Below are 15,405 nucleotides of genomic sequence, written 5' to 3'. Positions count from 1 at the left end.
TCCAGTTGAGATGACTAGAAAGATGCATGAGGCGAAACTAAGTAGCGGCATGGTGCCGCAGTGGTTAGCATTGCTGCCTCATGGCGCAGAGGACCTGGGTTTGATCCCGGCACCGGGTCACTGTCCTTTTGGAATTTGCACATTCTCCCCATGTCTGTGTGGGTCTTACCCCCACAACCCAAATATGTGCAGGGTAGGTGAATTGGCCACACTAAATTGTCCCTTAATTGGAAAAGAAATTGAATTGGGTACTCTAAATTTACTTTATAAAAGGGGAAACTAGGTAAAATGCATGAGAAACGAAGAGAAGAATATATTGAAACAAGAAAGCAAGGTGGGAGGAAGCTCACATGAAACATAAACATCTGTTTATGTCACGATCACGATGTGTTGAGTCGAATGGGCTGTTTCAGTGCTACAAATTTTATACTTCAGATACTTTTCAATATGCCAGAGGGTTAGAAGGATAAGGAGTGTCCCATAACAAATGCTGACAGAGGTACTTTAGTTTTAAAAAGAAAAATCGAAGAGAACTGGGCACAATTCTAATGAACCAAATGATTACTATCTGCTCTAAAATTCTATAATACTGTGCTACAGAGTTGGAGTTTTATTGTTCCTAAATTGACCCAAGGCTGAAAGGCATTGCAAGATCAGGAGTCACATACAGATTTTTTTTTAAACCTGCAGGAGACAGGCAAAAGAAAATACTAAAACAAATAATTTGAATCATTATTTATATACAAGTCAAATAAAATCAATATGTTTTAACTGACTGGTGGATTTGTTTATGCAGTGCTACTATGTTTAAAAAAAAACTTACCGGCTCCGATCCACAAGATAAATTGCTAATTCTTCCACTCTTTTGTTGTCAATCATATGTTGCTTCAGAAAAGGAAAGAATTTTGTCCCAATAAGCTTCTCGTACTGTTTTTTGTCTGAGATGCTGTCTAAGGCCAATTCTTTAATCTTTGGAGATTAAAACCAAATTTCATGAAATATTAGCTTTTTAAAAAAAATATAAGAACCATCTATGCTGGCTTGTATAAACGAATAAGTCATTGTTGCCCCACAAATATTAAAGCCAATTCTTCAACAGAGAAAATATTAAGTCAATTAACATGACAATTCTGAAGAAAAGTCATCAATTAAAAATATTTATACTCTTTCTATCTCTGCATATGCTGTCTGACCAAAGCGTTGTACTGATCCTGCCCACACCAGAGTGCTGCTTGCTGGTGCTTACTCAAGTCTGCTTGGTTATTTGCTAACTTGGTCCAAAGTCTTAGCTTTGACTTCCATTGGTAAAATAAAGTCACCATAGTCCCAGGTGACCATAGGCTGCTTCCCCTTTGAGAGGGAGAGCTGACTGGTGGTCATTTAACCTGAGGATCACCACACCTCAGGTGAGGGGCAAGGTTGAGAAGGCGAAGCATTCCTGAATAACATGAACCAGAAAGCCTTTGACAAGGTGCCACACAAAAGGTTGCTGCATAAGATAAAGATGCATGGCATTAAGGGTAAAGTAGTAGCATGGATAGAGGATTGGTTAATTAATAGAAAGCAAAGAGTTGGGATAAATGGGCGTTTCTCTGGTTGGCAATCAGTAGCTAGTGGTGTCCCTCAGGGATCCGTGTTGGGCCCACAATTGTTCACAATTTACATAGATGATTTGGAGTTGGGGACCAAGGGCAATGTGTCCAAGTTTGCGGATGACACTAAGATGAGTGGTAAAGCGAAAAGTGCAGAGGATACTGGAAGTCTGCAGAGGGATTTGGATAGGTTAAGTGAATGGGCTAGGGTCTGGCAGATGGAATACAATGTTGACAAATGTGAGGTTATCCATTTTGGTAGGAATAACAGCAAACGGGATTATTATTTAAACGATAAAATATTAAAGCATGCCGCTGTTCAGAGAGACTTGGGTGTGCTAGTGCATGAGTCACAGAAGGTTGGTTTACAAGTGCAACAGGTGATTAAGAAGGCAAATGGAATTTTGTCCTTCATTGCTAGAGGGATGGAGTTTAAGACTAGGGAGGTTATGTTGCAATTGTATAAGGTGTTAGTGCGGCCACACCTGGAGTATTGTGTTCAGTTTTGGTCTCCTTACTTGAGAAAGGACGTACTGGCGCTGGAGGGTGTGCAGAGGAGATTCACTAGGTTAATCCCAGAGCTGAAGGGGTTGGATTATGAGGAGAGGTTGAGTAGACTGGGACTGTACTCGTTGGAATTTAGAAGGATGAGGGGGGATCTTATAGAAACATTTAAAATTATGAAGGGAATAGATAGGATAGATGCGGGCAGGTTGTTTCCACTGGCGGGTGAAAGCAGAACTAGGGGACATAGCCTCAAAATAAGGGGAAGTAGATTTAGGACGGAGTTTAGGAGGAACTTCTTCACCCAAAGGGTTGTGAATCTATGGAATTCCTTGCCCAGTGAAGCAGTTGAGGCTCCTTCATTACATGTTTTTAAGGTAAAGATAGATAGTTTTTTGAAGAATAAAGAGATTAAGGGTTATGGTGTTCGGGCCGGAAAGTGGAGCTGAGTCCACAAAAGATCAGCCATGATCTCATTGAATGGCGGAGCAGGCTCGAGGGGCCAGATGGCCTACTCCTGCTCCTAGTTCTTATGTTCTTATGAACCGGTGTGGGAATTAAACCCGCGCTGTTGGCCTCACTCTGCATCACAAACCAGCCGTCCAACCAACTGAGCTGAACCAGCTCCCATTATTGGTCCACTGTCAAGTACTCCCCTTTAATGCTTTTTCAAAGATTTTATTTTCCAAAGTGTTTTTTTGGCGTTTCATTTGTTACACTGGTGTAAGAACATGGAATAACAGCAAAGGAGAGAAACAACAATCAAACTATAAAATACAGAAAATGGAAAAAGAGAAACAAGAAACATGCTAATACGTTAAAATACTAATATCGACTTCCGGTGCGGCAGCATGAAGTATCAGCCGCATTTTAGGTAGCTCCCCCGTAGGCTCTGATACTTTGGGGTTTTATGTCAATTTCAAAAGGCATTTCCTTGATCAGTTCGGACAGCCCAGCAGAACAAACAGCTGGGAATCAGGGGATGTTATTGACATCAAAGAGGAGCAAATATGTGAAACTTCAGGTGCTGAACAAGACGACTTCAGTGGTAGATAAACAGGCGGAGAAGCTGAAGGGCATGTAGGAGGCCTTATCTCAATATGAAGACCGACTCATCACTGGAGGCCAAAATGGCAATTGTTGGGAACAGGAATAAAGGCCTCAAGGCAAAACTAGATGATATTGAGAACAGATCTAGGCGCATGAACCTGAGGCTGGCGATTCTACTGGAGGGGGTTGAGGCTCAAGACTGACCGAATACTTCATTGCGCAGTGCTCTCAGCTGTTGAGCACCAATGAGGTATTTGCTGTGCTGTAGCTGGACAGGGCACACAGGCTGGAGGGAGAAGCCACGATGGAATGAGCCACCTCAAGCAGTGATTGTTGTGTTATGTACTCTGGGATAACACAAGCTGCAACTGGTTGCAGCTTTAACCAAAAGATACTCCAGACCTTGAAGTTAGTTCAATCTGATTTATTGAACCAGTAGCACAGTTAGTACAGTTCTCTATGAGTTCGACTCTCTGCTAACCCAAGTGTGGTTACTCTGTCTGACTGAACCAGACTAGCTCTTAGCCACGTGCTGGAGGTGTGATGCTGTAAATACACCCTGACTCACTCTGTAGATGTTCAACAGTGGAAAGAAGCAGAGAGTGAGTGCCTCGTGCCTCCCGAGTGTCCTGCCTGCTCAATGGCCATGTCCTGTTCTCGGTGTTCATTAGCTGCCTGTCTGTATGTCATTATCTGCATATCATGACAGTGATCATTCAGTTTCACAGCTTTCAAAGCAGTAGGTCCTGGAATGGGCCAAGAACGCCCGAAACATCAACTGGGACAATACCTTGTTCAGAATTTACCAAGACATTGGCATGGAATTGGCAAAGCAACAGGCAGTCTTCAATAAGGCAAAGATGGTCCTGTTCAATCGGTGAGTGCGGTTTGGGTTGGTATACCCAGCAAAGTTAAGAGTCATGTTTAACTTGAAGGACTTTTATTTCAAAACTCCAGAGCAGGCTGGGATGTTATCAAGAGACCATGGGCTGGGCTCGGTTTGAGGGATGCGGTTGGGGTTTTGCTATGTTATTGTTCATGTTGTTACGAGCTGAGTTGTGGTAATGATAGATATTTGGATTTGGGGTATTTCCCCTTCTGTTTTCATGATTATCCTTCTGTAAGGGCTTAATAGTTGTTGGGATAGTGGGGGGTTGGAGGGGTGCCTTCCCTTAGCTTAAGGCTTTTGCTTAATATGGGTGGGGAATAGGATTAGCTGGGAGGGATGTGCTTGGGGCAGAAATGGAAGAAACCGGGTTGGGGGGGGCAGCCCCTTGTCGTTTCAGACATCCAAGTGAGAACGTTTTCGTTCTTCTCCTCAGTACATTATGTATCCTCCAGGAATGATTTTTTGGTCATGATCTGAGTGCTATTGGCAGGTGAAGAAATTGGAGTACTCTGCGGTGGTCATTTCTGACCATACCACAGATTGGCAGAGCTGGAGGTAGGCTGGGGGCATCGAAAGGGATGGTGATTGGATGTGGGTCTGCTGGCGAAACTGGGGTTCTGTGCATGGATCTCAGGGGCTATTTAATATTAGATGTTGAATAATGATAATGGGAGGTCTCACCCTCGTGTGGGAAGGGCAGAAGGTAGTAATTAGGGGAGAAATTATGGCCGTGATTCTGTTTCTGAGATTAAGTGTTGACGCCAACGCAGAATCCGTGAATTTTTCACGACGGAAAAACCAGCTCCGCATCTGGACCGATTCGGCTACTGTTAAAGGGCTATCACCAGTGCCGCGTGGAACATAATTGATTCTAATGAGAAACGGTGGCGGAATCGCGGTTTCGTGATTGACACTCAGGAGGCTGACAAGCTGCAGCCGCATATACACACTTCACTCCTCACGCACACCATCCCAACCAACAAGATGGCAGCCCACGTTTCGCAGACAGAGAGCTGGAGACTCTCCTGGATGCCGTGGAAGAGAGTAGGGTGACCCAGAACCCTGGCCTGGGAAGGAGGCTGCCAGCCTCCTTGTGGCGTCCACTATGAGGCGGGGACTCTGGGTTGGCAGTAACAGTTGGTCTGATCCATGGGACGGAGGGTGATGGTATCCTGCTCCGCGATGAGATCTGGTGCTCCACATCGTTTGGCAATGTCTGACTCATGCTCATGGTCGCACTTTCCACTGTCCACCTGGGTGATCCCTGCATGCGAGATGGCCGTTCGAAAATGAAATGAAATGAAAATCGCTTATTATCACAAGTTGGCTTCAAATGAGGTTACTTGTGCATGAGGAGGTGGAGTTGATCCCGTGCAAAGCCTCAATCCAGAGTCCTCTCCTATTCCCATGCCTACCCTTCCTCACATTTCTGTTGCGTTTTATCCAGTGGGGACCTGACATCTTCCAAAGGTTGTCCGTATATATCCCCACATTTGTGCCCCCCCCCCCCCAGCCAATCCAGAGTTAACATCCTATCTAGTAGGGGTGTCCAGGTAGCTGGGTAACAACCTATGTCTCCTTATGAAGAAAGTCTCGCAGCGGCAGGTATCAAAACCTTTCGGGAGTTGGAGCTTCTCAGATAGTTCCTCCAAGGTCATTACCCTACCGTCCATGTACAAGTCCCTCACCTTCAGTGTCCCGTTGTCCTCTTTCCATGCCTTTGCCAATGTAAACTTATGGCTCTTGCAAATGGGGGCCTCCACAGGCATATCGTTGAGTTTAAAATGGTGCCTGAACAAATTCCAGGGCCGGGATTCTCCCCTACCCAGCGGGGTGGAGGGTCCCGGCATAGCGGAGTGGCGCTAACCACTCCGGCATCGGGCCTCCCCAAAGCTGCGGTGGCCCCCCCCACCCCACCCCCGGTCCGATCGCCCCGTGTGCCCCCCGGGGGGCCCGCTCGCGCCACCAGTCCCGCCGCCACCAGAGGTGGTTTAAACCACGTCAGCGGGAGAGGCCTCCCAGCGGCGGGACTTCGGCCCATCGCAGGCCAGTATGGATTAAAATATTTGTTCATTTAAGTTTTCAGGTTTTAAGTATAATGCTTAAAATATTGACAAAATTTCCTCTTTACACAAGAACATAATAACTAGGAGCAGGAGTAGGCCATCTGGCCCCTCGAGCCTGCTCCGCCATTCAATGAGATCATGGCTGATCTTTTGTGGACTCAGCTCCACTTTATGGGCATTATCAGTGTTATAGCATATTGCTTTTGTTTCTGTACAATAGGCCATTTACCTTGCATGCATATCCTGCAACCTCGCCTGTTGTCATGTGATCGATAACTTGCTGCAAAAGGATCACAGGATCAACTGACAAAAGGAACCCCTGCAAACAAATAAAAGACACTATTAGACAGTGACTTCAAAACAAAAAAAAATGTTATGGGAGTGTCCATATGGGAGTATTGCCCACTCCCAATTACCCTCGAAAAGGTGATGGTGAGCCATCTTTTTAAACTGCTGCAGTCCATGTGATGTGGGTATACCCATTGTGCTCCTAGAGGTGTTGAACACTGCACTTGCTACAATATTAGTAAGTAAATGCCTGAAGCTTATCTGGTTTGTTGCTAATATTTATAACCTACTGCTAGGTTCACACATTTATTCCAATTAATTCTATTAGCTTAATCAAATAGAAACAGAAAATTCATTACTCAACAGCTCTAGTTAGGGTGTCACGGTGGCACAGTGGCTAGCACTGCTGCCTCAAGGTGCCGAGGACCCTGGTTTGAGCCCAGCCCCAGGTCACTGCTCATGTGAAGTTTGCACATTCTCCCAATGTCTGCTTGGGTCGCACCCCCACAACCCAAAGATGTACAAGTACGTGAATTGGCCATGCTAAACTGCCCCTTAATTGAAAATAGGAATTGGGCACTATTTAATTTTTTAAAAAAAATTTAGTGCACCCAATTCATTTTTGCCAATTAAGGGGCAATTTAGCGTGGCCAATTCACCTACCCTCACTTCTTTGGGTTGTGGGAGCGAAACCCACATGAACAGGGGAGAACGTGCAAACTCCACACGGATAGTGACCCAGAGTCTGGATCGAACCTGGGACCTTGGAGCCGTGAGACAGCAGTGCTAACCCAGGAATTGGGCACTTTACATTAAAAACAAACTGTTCTAGTCTACACCAACATATTGAAAGATTAAGGATGCCATCATATTAATTTGATTGGATTTATATGTACATTTTTGTTCTTTACTGAAACTCAATATACCGATAGTTTCGTTGTTCCTACTGGAAAACAAATGTACTGCAAGCTGCTCATGCTTACCATGTCAAAACCACATACCTGTATTTGCTGCTTTCTTTTCTCAGAATAAGGAATAAGAAGCAGACAGCCCAGGGCAAATGCCATTAGCTCCAGCTGTACATATTGCTTTGCAATGCCAATAAGATCAAGGTCAAGTAGAATAGGACATCTTCAGGATCAGAAAATGAAATGGTATGAGCAGCATTTTAAATACCCTTAAAACATTTCTATTTTGCACTAAGGGGCTATTAATAATGCCATGAAAGTTAAATGACAACGCCAAAACAGACCAATTTCTCCATGTATTTTACCATTTACTGTTTGCATATTACAACAGACCTTCTGTAGACACAAAATTCCATGTAAATATTTATATATCGAAAAGAAAATATTTATCTAAAAGAATGGTCATCATGCCAATAGTAAGTTGCTAAAAGCGTGTCGATACACAGAAAAATCAGCATGTTTAATAATTAACCAAATCTTGAAAAGCATTACCAGCCTGGAGATAAAATAAAACACCTTTAAAGTCAGAAAATAATGGGATGAGAAGGTTTTTACAAAATTGAACATAATTAAACCAAGATTAACAATCATCCGTATGTACTTTTAATGGTAGAAGATATACAGCAATGGGAGGAGTATTGTGTCTTTCACATCTTTGGGATTTCTTTGGTTTCACAGCCAATAAGTTACAGAATTCTCAGTTATGATTAAGACAAAAGTGTGAACCAATTTCCATGCAAAGTTCCTACAAACAACAAACTAGGTACATGGTCAATAATTGGTTTTTGCATTTTTAGTTTAGGGATTAATATCAGCTAATCACCGAGAGCTCCCTATTCTTCAATTAAAAATAAGGATTCTTCTTTTTATTCCAACTCGACAGAGTGTATCGCGATTTAAATCTTTCATTGTAACAAAGACACCTCTGATAACACAGTACCCCTGCAGAAATTAACGGAAATGTCAAGCTAAGGTATCTGCTCAAATTCTGCAGCAAGGTTTGAATCCAAATCTGACTGACACGTTGGTCTTTTCTTCCATTTGTTTTGTGATGGAATCTGCAGTGTTGAAGCTTGTGGTTTTTTCTAGATAGATGCTAATCAAAAAGGGAAACCAAGAAAGGGAAACTGACCTTCCTGCTTACAAAAACTACTGGTTTGAAACTGTATTTAAAAACAGCGTCACTAGAGTTCTGGTACATGATGATAACCCCTGTGGTGTAGGACAGGCAGCCTGAAGACAAAGGTTAGATCCAGAAGCAGAGAATAAGCAATGATTTAGCTGCAGCTGCTTCTGGTTCTTGGAAGACAATATTTGTGGATCTACACCATCCAGACCATTGTAAGAAGAATTTTTAAAAAACCATTTTATTGAAGGCATTTCAAATATATACATAACAAAGAAACACAAAAGCCAACCACGGCCACAGGAAACAGCCACGTCCTACCTACGCACCCCCCAATGAACAACCCCCACTCTCCCTGCTGCCACCCAGGAACCCGCCCCCCCTTTCTAATTTTTGACCCAAACAGAAAAACAAACCCCTCTACCCAATACTCCTTCAAGAAGTTGATGAACAGCTTCAACCTCAAGGTGAACCCCTCCTCCACACCTCGAATGGCGAACTCAATCTTCTCCAAATGTAAAAACTCTGCCAAATCACTCACCCATACCATCCAACACCCCCCCCCCCTCCCCTTCAGAGATCCGCCAGTATAACAGAATCCGTCTCGGGACGATCAGGGAGGCAAAGCCCAAACATTGGCCGCTATTTCCACCTGTACTCCCGGACCCTCTGACATACTAAATATTGCCACCTCCGGGCTCGGGTCTACCTCTACCACAAAATCTTTGACATTACGTCCGCAAACCCCCGTCCAAAACCCCTCAACCTCAGATACACCAAAACAAGTGGATATGATTCGCCAGCCCCGCCGCAACATTGTAAGCAGAGTTGAGGAAGTTATGCAGGCATGTGCCATTTTTAATGAAGACTGTGCAGGTGCAACTAGTGTTGGTTGTGTGCTGCTATCATCTGAGGATCAGAATAAGTCCCAGAAGAGGAGCTAAAATTCTTCCCGAGGATGACAGATTCTTGAAAGATTTTGTGACAGAGATTGGTGACATATACGCTGAGTGAACTTCCAAGCCAATTCATACGATCTGTCTTGGCAATATTTGGCATTTAATGCGAAACTTGTAGTTTATAACAGACTATAATTCGCCTGTGAATTCAGGTTTACCTAGGGCGGCACGGTGGTGCAGTGGTTAGCACTGCTGCCTCACGGTGCTGAGGACCCAGGTTTGATCCTGGCTCCGGGTCACAGTCCTTGTGGAGTTTGCACATTCTCCCTGTGACTGCATGGGTCTCACCGCCACAACCCAAAGATGTGGAGGGTAGATGAATTGGCTACGCTAAATTCCCCTTAATTGGAAAAAAAAAGAATTAGGCACTATAAATTTATTTTTAAAAATTCAGGTTGAACTTGCTTTGATTCTGGGTTTTAGAATGTAGGGGGCTAGCAGAGATAGTCTTTAGTGTTTACCTTGTTTGACTCTTGTACAGTAAAAAATGCTTTGTTTAAACAGTGGAACCTTGTAGCTTCATTCTTTTTAGTAAATAACTGCAATTTCAGATTTAGAAAATACTGGTTGACAGTTTACATGCTCAAAATCACCATTAAACTAAAATCCCCCAAACTGCAAAATAATAAATGCATGCTAACTGCAAATAGCTGACAAACTTTAAAAAGGGTTGCTGCTGAGAGTACGTTGCAGATACTGATGGAAGTGCTCCTGTAAATAAATACATTTGTTCACTTTCCTATTTACCTGCTGCATCCTGAGTGGCAGTCAAGTTTCATCAATTTTAAACCAACCCCAACAGGTTTCCCCCTTTGGAAAGTTGGGGAGGTTTCATAAATATCCAATAAATATTTAAGGAGCTGGCAAGCGAGAATTAATTTCCTACAATTTTCTGGGATAAAACATTACTGCAGGATACAAGTTATTCAGCTGCATGACATTTTATTTTATTTGGTAGTACTTACTTTATCAACAGCACAAATGACTCATAACAAGCATCCAATTGCTTTGGACTTGGAGGACACGAAGCTGGATAAAATAAATAAAAACATAGAAATCTAGTTTATAGGGTGCACATCGTCTGCTGGACTGCCACTCGAAATAAAAAAAAAATGCTACGGCTTATTTTAAAATCTTTACTTACCTGAAAGGAAAGGTGCAAGAATAACACTACGCCATGCTCTGGTAAAAGTTGGAATCTGCACAACATAAATTTATGATTCTTAAAAATCAACCGAACAGTGAAAGAGCAGAACATGGTTTTTATTATTGAGTTGAACATTTAAGTGATTATAATCTGAGAAACAAAAACTGTCAGCGCAAAAGATCAAATCAGTCATTTGGCCGTGCTTCAGGAGTGATAAATATTACTCTATAAAAATCATAATATTCCAACAGCTAAATTGCATTCAGCGACTAATATCCTGGTCATCTGGAAACATAATCACACATTATTGCATTTCAGGCTTAATTTGCATTAACTAAGTTATTTGCTTCCTTCTGCTTCTGGAGTGAAAAAAGTGAGGGGTGGATGGCTGGTCAAGCAAGGAAGATGTGTGGATATGTGAAAGCATGGGCAAGCACAAGAGTAAAAGAGGTGCAGGAAAATAACAAAAATAGAAAGTGATTGAAGGCACGAGGGCAAGCATATGGATTAGAGAGAAAGTGGACAGGAGATACATGAGCATATGAGAGGGAAAGACGGGAAGTTATGCTTATTCGGAACATGCCGACATGCATAGTTGGTAGCTCGCTGCATTATCAATTCAGCTGCTTGGGAGCGAACTTGGCTCTGTATCAGAAGAATGTAAATGCAAACTCAAGAACAGGATTTGGTTCCCAGTCCAAACTGAAAGTCCAATGCAGCACGCTGGGAATGCTGACTTCTCAAAAAGTGCTGTCCTTTAAAGCAATAGACTAAGGTCCCACCTTCAGATGGATACCAAGTACCACTCTGTACCAAAGAGTTCTCCTAACGTCCAGCAGAGGGCAGCAGAGCGGAGCTACTGATTGGCTGTTCCGGGGAGATTTGCATACGTGCAGTGCTAATTTGAAGGTGGTTTGTGAAGGGGCTGTTGTCAAGTGACAATTAAACCCGAAACACTTCCTCAGTGTTTCCCTCCCTACCCCCTCCTCTAACCAAAAAAAAACAACCGTGGTTGTCGGGAAGGTAAGTTTATCTCTTTAAATCGTAATTCATGCCTAACTAATTTAGTGGAATTTTTTTAGGACATTACCAGTGCAGTAGATAACGGGGAGCCGATGGATGTGGTATATCTGGATTTCCAGAAAGCCTTTGACAAGGTGCCACACAAAAGGTTGCTGCATAAGATAAAGATGCATGGCATTAAGGGTAAAGTAGTAGCATGGATAGAGGATTGGTTAATTAATAGAAAGCAAAGAGTTGGGATAAATGGGTGTTTCTCTGGTTGGCAATCAGTAGCTAGTGGTGTCCCTCAGGGATCCGTGTTGGGCCCACAATTGTTCACAATTTACATTGATGATTTGGAGTTGGGGACCAAGGGCAATGTGTCCAAGTTTGCAGATGACACTAAGATGAGTGGTAAAGCGAAAAGTGCAGAGGATACTGGAAGTCTGCAGAGGGATTTGGATAGGTTAAGTGAATGGGCTCGGGTCTGGCAGATGGAATACAATGTTGACAAATGTGAGGTTATCCATTTTGGTAGGAATAACAGCAAACGGGATTATTATTTAAATGATAAAATATTAAAGCATGCCGCTGTTCAGAGAGACTTGGGTGTGCTAGTGCATGAGTCACAGAAGGTTGGTTTACAAGTGCAACAGGTGATTAAGAAGGCAAATGGAATTTTGTCCTTCATTGCTAGAGGGATGGAGTTTAAGACTAGGGAGGTTATGTTGCAATTGTATAAGGTGTTAGTGCGGCCACACCTGGAGTATTGTGTTCAGTTTTGGTCTCCTTACTTGAGAAAGGACGTACTGGCACTGGAGGGTGTGCAGAGGAGATTCACTAGGTTAATCCCAGAGCTGAAGGGGTTGGATTATGAGGAGAGGTTGAGTAGACTGGGACTGTACTCGTTGGAATTTAGAAGGATGAGGGGGGATCTTATAGAAACATTTAAAATTATGAAGGGAATAGATAGGATAGATGCGGGCAGGTTGTTTCCACTGGCGGGTGACAGCAGAACTAGGGGGCATAGCCTCAAAATAAGGGGAAGTAGATTTAGAACTGAGTTTAGGAGGAACTTCTTCACCCAAAGGGTTGTGAATCTATGGAATTCCTTGCCCAGTGAAGCAGTTGAGGCTCCTTCATTACATGTTTTTAAGGTAAAGATAGATAGTTTTTTGAAGAATAAAGGGATTAAGGGTTATGGTGTTCGGGCCGGAAAGTGGAGCTGAGTCCACAAAAGATCAGCCATGATCTAATTGAATGGCGGAGCAGGCTCGAGGGGCCAGATGGCCTACTCCTGCTCCTAGTTCTTATGTTCTTATGTTCTTTAAAAACATACCTTGAAGGGTGACATCACAAAAAAACAGAGACCTGATTGGCTGGCAAGGAAAGTGCTCCAATTAGCAGTTGCTGGGAGAAATTTAACTCTTCGTGTGTTGGTGAGTATTGTGATTGGTAAGTAAAATCTTTACTCCTTTCACTTATTATTTATTTGATACTATATTTGTAATCAGTTAAGGTAAAGGGTAAAAATGGCAGGAGATCCCAGACCCGTGTTATGCTCCTCGTGCGCAATGTGGGAGTTCAGGGACGCGGCCAATGCCCCTGACTTCTTCATGTGCGGGAAGTGTGTCCAGCTGCAGCTCCTGTTAGACCGCATGACAGCTCTGGAGCTGTGGGTGGACTGAGTTTGCAGCATCCGCGATGCTGAGGAGGTCGTGGATAGCACGTTCAGTGAGTTGGTCACACCGCAGATTAGGATTGGTGACGGAGACAGGGAATGGGTGACCAAAAGGCAGAGAAAGAGCAGGAAGGCAGTGCAGGTGTCCCGTGCGGTCATCTCCCTCCAAAACAGGTATACCGTTTTGGATACTGTTGGGGGAGATGACTCACCAGGGGAAGGCAGTAGTAGCCAGGCTCATGGCACTGTGGCTAGCTCTGCTGCACAGAAGGGCTGGAAAAAGACTGGCACGGCTATAGTCATAGGGGATTCAATCGTAAGGGGAGTAGACAGGCGTTTCTGTGGTCGAAAACGAGACTCCCGAAGGGTATGTTGCCTCCCGGGTGCTCGGGTCAGGGATGTCTCCGATCGGCTGCAGGACATACTGAAGGGGGAGGGTGAACAGCCAGTTGTCATGGTGCATATCGGCACCAACGATATAGGTAAAAAAAGAGATGGGGTTCTACAATCAGAATTTAGGGAGTTAGGAGATAAGTTAAAAAGTAGGACCTCAAAGGTAGTAATCTCAGGATTGCTACCAGTGCCACGGACAGTCAGAGTAGAAATTCAAGAATAGTCAGAATGAATACGTGGCTTGAGAGATGGTGCAGGAGGGAGGGGTTCAGATTTTTGGGACATTGGAACCGGTTCTGGGGGCGGTGGGACCATTACAAACCGGATGGTCTACACCTGGGCAGGACTGGAACCAATGTCCGAGGGGGTGCTTTTGCTAACACTGTTGGGGAGGTTTTAAACTAATGTGGCAGGGGTATGGGCACCAGATTAGGAAGTTAGAGGTCAGTAAAGAAGCAGCAACTAAAGCCAGTAAGGTACGAGACAATAAACTCAATGTGACTAAGGGGAAGAGTACACAGGGAAGAGATGATGAACGCAAAGGTGGTCTGAGATGCATTTGTTTTAATGCGAGAAGTGCAGCAGGTAAGGCAGATGAACTTAGGGCTTGGATCAGTACCTGGGAATATGATGCTATTGGTATTACTGAGACTTGGTTGAGGGAAGTCAGGACTGGCAACTAAATATCCCAGGGAATAGATGCTTCAGGAGGGATAGAGAGGGAGGTAGAAGGGGTGGAGGAGTTGCATTACTCGTCAGAGATGATATCACAGCTGTGATTAAGGAGGGCACGATGGAGGATTCGAGCACTGAGGCAATATGGGTGGAGCTGAGAAATAGGAAGGGTGCAGTAACATTGTTGGGATTTTACTACAGGCCTCCCAAAAGCGAGCATGAAGTAGAGGTACAAATATGCAGACAGATTATAGAAAAATGTAGGAGCAATAGGGTGGTTGTGATGGGAGATTTTAACTTCCCCAACATTGAATGGGATTCGTGTAGTGTTGGAGGCGTAGATGGAGCAGTTTGTAAGGAGCATCCAGGAGAGTTTTTTAGAGCAGTATGTAAATAGTCCAACTCGGGAAGGGGCCATACTGGACCTGGTATTGGGGAATAATCCCGGCCAGGTGGTTGCAGTTTCAGTCGGTGATTACTTTGGGAATAGCGATCACAATTCCGTAAGTTTTAGAATACTCATGGACAAGGACAAGAGGGGTCCGAAAGGAAGAGTACTAAATTGGGGAAAGGCAGAGTATAACAAAATTCGGCAGGAGCTAGGAATGTGGATTGGGAGCAGCTGTTTACGGGTAAATCCACATTTGAAATGTGGAAGTCTTTTAAGGAAAGGTTGATTAGAGTGCAGGACAGACATGTTCCTGAGAAAATTAAAGATAGAAATGGCAAGATTAGGGAACCATGGATGACGGGTGAAATTGTGAGACTAGATAAGATGAAAAAGGAAGCATACATAGGATCGAGGCAACTCAAAACTGATGAAGCTTTGGAGGAATATCGGGAAAGTAGGACGAATCTCAAACCCGCAATAAAGAGGGCTAAAAGGGGTCATGAAATATTTTTGGCGAACAGGGTTAAGGAAAATCCCAAAGCATTTTATTCGTATGTAAGGAGCAAGAGGGTAACTAGAGAAAGCATTGGCCCACTTAAAGACAAAAGAGGGAATTTATGCGTGGACTTAAGGAAATGGGTGAGATTCTTAATGAGTACTTTGCATTGGTATTC

The 15,405-nt window shown here is 43.7% G+C and overlaps 1 protein-coding gene across 2 annotated transcripts in view; it reads right to left on the bottom strand.

The window, feature by feature from the left end:
- The window catches only part of kntc1 (kinetochore associated 1), a 223,963-nt gene that overhangs the window by 16,150 nt on the left and 192,408 nt on the right, over positions 1–15,405 (bottom strand). For both annotated transcript variants that reach the window (XM_038790065.1, XM_038790073.1), the window contains exons 58-62: positions 10,587–10,641; positions 10,408–10,471; positions 7,391–7,520; positions 6,331–6,420; positions 824–969 (exon numbers count right to left, since the gene is read on the bottom strand). In XM_038790065.1, coding sequence (XP_038645993.1) covers positions 824–969; positions 6,331–6,420; positions 7,391–7,520; positions 10,408–10,471; positions 10,587–10,641 — 485 coding nt within the window. The remainder of the gene's footprint in view (positions 1–823; positions 970–6,330; positions 6,421–7,390; positions 7,521–10,407; positions 10,472–10,586; positions 10,642–15,405) is intronic.

Source organism: Scyliorhinus canicula, chromosome 1 (genome assembly GCF_902713615.1).
Source record: "Scyliorhinus canicula chromosome 1, sScyCan1.1, whole genome shotgun sequence".
Classification (NCBI taxonomy): domain Eukaryota; kingdom Metazoa; phylum Chordata; class Chondrichthyes; order Carcharhiniformes; family Scyliorhinidae; genus Scyliorhinus; species Scyliorhinus canicula.
This window is presented reverse-complemented; position numbering and strand designations above follow the sequence as displayed.